The 5808-nt window shown below is 37.5% G+C and overlaps 1 protein-coding gene across 1 annotated transcript; it reads right to left on the bottom strand.

The window, feature by feature from the left end:
* Nucleotides 1-258: 258 nt before the first annotated feature.
* On the bottom strand, nt 259-1925 carry fgf21 (fibroblast growth factor 21; the record flags this gene model as incomplete). Its single annotated transcript, XM_080790048.1, has 4 exons — nt 259-552; nt 940-1043; nt 1574-1651; nt 1781-1925. The coding sequence occupies 4 exons, from the start codon at nt 1923-1925 to the stop codon at nt 259-261; spliced, it is 621 nt and encodes a 206-aa protein (XP_080646174.1).
* Between the last annotated feature and the right edge of the window lie 3883 nt (nt 1926-5808).

Genomic DNA, 5808 nt, shown 5'->3' with positions numbered 1-5808 from the left:
AAAAAGTTAATTTAAAGAGTTTGTCACGGTCCGGGCTGGCCTAGCAGTCTGGGCACCTAGGCTGGTAATCCAGAGTCCAGACAGTGCGACAGCGTGTCGCGGGTTCGAGTCCCGATCCCAATGACCTTTGCTGCGTGTCTTCCTCCGCCCCATCTCTCTCCCCATTTCCTGTCAACATAATGTAGGCCTGTGTATCAATAAAAGGCAAAAAGGCCCAAAAATATAAATAAAGGGAAAACAAAGAGTTGGTCACACATGTTATTTATCCACTGAGAACAGAGGACTGGACATGGAGTTCAAACTCATTCCTAGAGGATCGCCCATGTCCATGTTTAAATGTTCTTGTTCATTCTGTGGTTCATGTTCAGGCACACTCTCCGTGGTCAGCCTGTTCCTCATGGGTAAGAAACGAGTGAAGGGGAGGTGGTGTCGTTCTGGGGAATGGTTTGATGCGAGGGACACAGGAAGTCCATGGTGTGAAGACACAAAACGGGTGTATCCATCAGCTAGCAGCAGCTCCCTGAAGGTGCAGTCAGCCTCTGTGTAGTGGCTCTGAGGAAACAGAAAAGCATGTATGGATAAAGCAGTGCTTCACAAACATTTATGGATCAGGGTCCACTTCTGAAAAATCTCGAAAATGTTCACGGCCCACCCATTTTACTTTATTTTAATGATCTAGGAATCAATCAATGGAACTAACACAGTAAACTATTTAGCTGAATCACAAATATGAAAAATATTTTTTCATTTATGACATAAAAAAATAAACTTTACTATGGAGAATTGGAGATACATAATAGTTTCCGCAGTGCAATCTATCAAATACAAAATTTGCAATATCAATTCAACACACAAACACTCTACTGTTTTATATTAATGTTATATTATATATTATAATAAAATCTTAGTGTTTAGCTGTATAGTGTGCTTCTTGCTTACCTGTCCCCTCAGATGGCCTTCACTGTCTATACAGAGGTAGAGAGAAGAGGACACTCCCTTGATGACTGTCTGGCCGGCTCTCACCGACCTGAGCTCCAAAACACCTGGAGACACACAAACAGATCTCTGGTCAACGTATACTGTAGGGTAGGCCATTGTTTCCCTAAACTTTTTCAGCGAAACCTCCCAAAATGTATCTCCGCCGGGACTCAAATGTACAAAAAGACTTTAACAAGTGAGCTTGTAGATCTGCTATTCTCACTGTTTCCTAAAAGTTTCTCACTTTTATTGAATTTGGTCATTTCTTTTTAAATGCCTTCTGATGGGGGTATTTAATCGCGACCAATACAAAAGTGGGTCTGCGACCCAAATATGGGAAACATCCTGCACATTGCTCTCATAATGGACTCACATGTCTGCAGAGCTGTGTTTAAGTATTTTGGTCAAGTGAAGTATCAAGTTATTTGAGACGAGTCATGGCTCAAGTTAAACGTGACAACACGCATGCTTGCACACATGGACACAAAAAAGACTTACATATTGCAGTATTAAAATAAATATTTGAGGCCACATTACGAGTTTGGTTCTTTCTTTCTTTCTTTCTTATATACTGTTTTCTTTATATCACACTCACTATGGTGGGTCTGAGCACGGCTCCCGGAGACTCTCCCATCTGGGGATAACTCCAGATATATTCCTCTTCTGTGATTCTCTGCAAAAAAGAAAACAACAAAAAGACAACATTAAGCATCTTAAAGAAGTAAACACGATTGACAGTATTTTAGCAATATGGTTATTTACATTGTATATTGCCTGCCCTACATTGTACTGTTGTGAGTACCTGTGTAAAGATGCCTCTCTCTTACTTGATCGCTGAGCGACAGAAGAGGGCTGGAGTCAGGGATGTAAATAGACAGAGACGGTGGAAGGTGGAAGACAAAGAGAAAAGCAGAGCAGAAGGATGATATGTGGGAAAATGCGCACATTTTAGACAAATAAATTAATAAATATTAAATAACTTAAAAATTAATATATGAATGGTCAATTATATACAGCTGTGAGCAAGCTTTTGTGATTGTGATCTCAGGCCAGGATTTGGCCCCTTTTTAAAGGAGCGCGGAAAAGGCTGGAAAGAGCCAGCTGAGAGTAGCAGAGAGATGAGTCAGATGTTTTCCTAGAAAAAGGATACATGCCATGTATGGGCTTTTTCCTGCTACGGAAATTGGGTCTTTGAGGGTGCCTGGCTGTCCTCACTAAGTAGTGAGGACAGTAATGAGTATAATAAAAACAAATGGACATCCAGCGTCCAACCAGGGAAACTCCCCCCTGCCAGGTGTAAAGGAGCAACTTGGACACTCAAGCATGAAGGAAGCATGAGTTAAGTCCGTTGCTCTCCCCAGGTTGGCGGAGGGTGTGTAGAGCCCATAATCACAGTAGATGATTGACACAGGGGTGAAAAATGGGTTACAAAATCGGTTTTCCCAGACAAATTGGTTGTCTGGGAATTGGAAAGTTCCATTTTATTTTAGCTATTGTTTTTACGAATTTTATTTTGTTTATTTCAACTTGTATATCTATATGTAGCTAACTCTTCTAAACTGCATGCCGTAACAAATAGTTACGTGTTTTAAAGTGTGTGATACATACACGCCAAGTAAGTTACAGTAATAGACTGAGGATGCATTTCCTCTCCAAAATGTCCACATTTTAAGGGTAATTTCAAAACTGCAACAACATCCGGCAAAAAGCTTTTCATCTCAGTAACGTTGTCCTTGCTGGTGTAAACATTGTAAATTGTAAGTGAGTTATGTTTATAGAATGACACAGAATGTTACAGTAAGCATCAGGGTTGTTTATTTGACCGCAGCTGTGTAGTCTCACTAGTAACAACTAACAAGACCTAAGTACGTAGGTTGTCGCTTGACAACTCAGGATGACCAAAATACATGTGATCACACGGTAGAAGATGTTATAGGCAGTGCTTCTCACAAATTCTCAGCCTAGTCGGCTGTGAGGCCCCTAATTGGCCAACCAAATCAAACGTTCTTCTGCTGTAGGCTATTTAGAGCATTAAAGTTAATTATAGGATTTTGTTGTTTTGATCAAATGGGTTTCACAAGTTTGTTTTTGTTGATAATTTGGGTCAAGAAATGATGTCGATGTCCTGATTATTAGTAGTTTTAGGAAGGTCTAATCCTAGTCTGGACCCTAGTAGTAACATGCCAACTGCTATTGCCATTGAGAATGCATTGGGCGTTTAAGTAAAATAACTCAGAAACTACAAAACATTTCAAAGTAAAAAGTTCCAGCATGTGACTCCACAGTAAGCTGAATTATAAAAAGTGTGAATGGAGTTTCTAGGTGAAAGGGCTTTTTTGACGTGCCAGTGTCTGCCATTGAGCCCCATGTTAAAAGTCTCAAATTTGAAAGCACTATATTTCTAAAACTATGACACCCTTCAAAGATTCCTTTTCAGGCTAGAATGGGGTTGGTAGGTTAAAGTATGTAGGACTAGTAGCATGCCAAAGTTTGTGCTATTGCCATAGAGAATGCATTGGGCATTTAAGTTAAACTAGAAAGCAGTTCCTGTAGAAACTGCGTGGGCTCGCATAAAATGCAATGTATAAAGTTATTGCCGTGTCAAGTTTGAAACTCATGGACCGGAGTAATAGTGTTAATTGTAATTAACTTAATTGTAAGTGTAATTGGTGGTCTAAATCCATAATCAAAATTTCGGGACTGTAGCATATTGTAAACAAAAGTAGAAAATGTATTAAAGCTGAAGTAAAAGTTAAAAAGTATGAACATTTGGAAAAACTATAGTTTAAGCATAAATAACTGCATAAAGCGGAATTTATGTGGAAGTATGTGGAAGTTGTAGAAGTGTTTTTAAAAGTTTTTCTTTAAATGTAAAAAAAAAACTTTATTAAAAAAAATTCAAGTTAGTTTTTTCTTAAGTAAGTAAAACATTTTGAAAACAACGATGGGTTATAGCCCATGTTTTTTGAAATTTTGAAAAAAAAAGTTAGCCTCGTTTCGCATCATTTTGGACCATGGGCTAGCCCTTATCGTACGGCATACTATAGCACGCCGTTTTTCATAATTTTTGAGGATTTGAAAAAAATGGGAAAAAAAATGAAAAACGATGGGTTATAGCCCATGTTTTTTTAAATTTTGGAAAAAAAAGTTATCCTCGTTTCTCATCATTTTGGACCATGGGCTATAGCCCATATCGTACGGCATACTATAGCACGCCGTTTTTCATCATTTTTGAGGATTTGAAAAAAATGAAAAAAACGATGGGTTATAGCCCATGTTTTTTGAAATTTTGAAAAAAAGTTAGCCAAGTTTCTCATCATTTTGGACCGTGGGCTATAGCCCATATCGTACGGCATACTATAGCACGCCCTTTTTCATCATTTTTGAGGATTTCAAAAAAATGAAAAAATGAAAAAAACGATGGGTTATAGCCCATGTTTTTTTTAATTTTGAAAAAAAAAGTTAGCCTCGTTTCTCATCATTTTGGACCATGGGCTATAGCCCATATCGTACGGCATACTATAGCACGCCGTTTTTCATCATTTTTGAGGATTTGGAAAAAATTAAAAAAACGATGGGTTATAGCCCATGTTTTTTGAAATTTTGAAAAAAATAAGTTATCCTCGTTTCTCATCATTTTGGACCATGGGCTATAGCGTATATCGTACGGCATATAGCGCGCCGTTTTTCATCATTTTTGATGATTTGACAAAAATAAAAAAATGAAAAAAACGATGGGTTATAGCCCATGTTTTTTGAAATTTTGGAAAAAAAAGTTAGCCTCGTTTCTCATCATTTTGGACCATGGGCTATAGCCCATATCGTACGGCATACTATAGCACGCCGTTTTTCATCATTTTTGAGGATTTGGAAAAAATTAAAAAAACGATGGGTTATAGCCCATGTTTTTTGAAATTTTGAAAAAAATAAGTTATCCTCGTTTCTCATCATTTTGGACCATGGGCTATAGCGTATATCGTACGGCATATAGCGCGCCGTTTTTCATCATTTTTGATGATTTGACAAAAATAAAAAAATGAAAAAAACGATGGGTTATAGCCCATGTTTTTTGAAATTTTGGAAAAAAAAGTTAGCCTCGTTTCTCATCATTTTGGACCATGGGCTATAGCCCATATCGTACGGCATACTATAGCACGCCGTTTTTCATCATTTTTGAGGATTTGAAAAAAATGAAAAAATGAAAAAAACGATGGGTTATAGCCCATGTTTTTTGAAATTTCGAAAAAAAGTTAGCCAAGTTTCTCAAGTTTCTCATCATTTTGGACCATGGGCTATAGCCCATATCGTACGGCATACTATAGCACGCCGTTTTTCATCATTTTTGAGGATTTGGAAAAAATTAAAAAAACGATGGGTTATAGCCCATGTTTTTTGAAATTTTGGAAAAAAAAGTTAGCCTCGTTTCTCATCATTTTGGACCATGGGCTATAGCCCATATCGTACGGCATACTATAGCACGCCGTTTTTCATCATTTTTGAGGATTTGAAAAAAATGAAAAAATGAAAAAAACGATGGGTTATAGCCCATGTTTTTTGAAATTTCGAAAAAAAGTTAGCCAAGTTTCTCAAGTTTCTCATCATTTTGGACCATGGGCTATAGCCCATATCGTACGGCATACTATAGCACGCCCTTTTTCATCAATTTTGAGGATTTGAAAAAAATGAAAAAATGAAAAAAACGATGGGTTATAGCCCATGTTTTTTTTAATTTTGAAAAAAAAAGTTATCCTCGTTTCTCATCATTTTGGACCATGGGCTATAGCGTATATCGTACGGCATACTATAGCACGCCGTTTTTCATCATTTTTG

The sequence above is a fragment of the Protomyctophum bolini genome (assembly GCF_963924005.1).
Source record: "Protomyctophum bolini genome assembly, chromosome: 18".
Taxonomy (NCBI): Eukaryota; Metazoa; Chordata; class Actinopteri; order Myctophiformes; family Myctophidae; genus Protomyctophum; species Protomyctophum bolini.
Note: the sequence above shows the minus strand (reverse complement) of the source record. Positions and strands in the feature narration are given on the sequence as shown.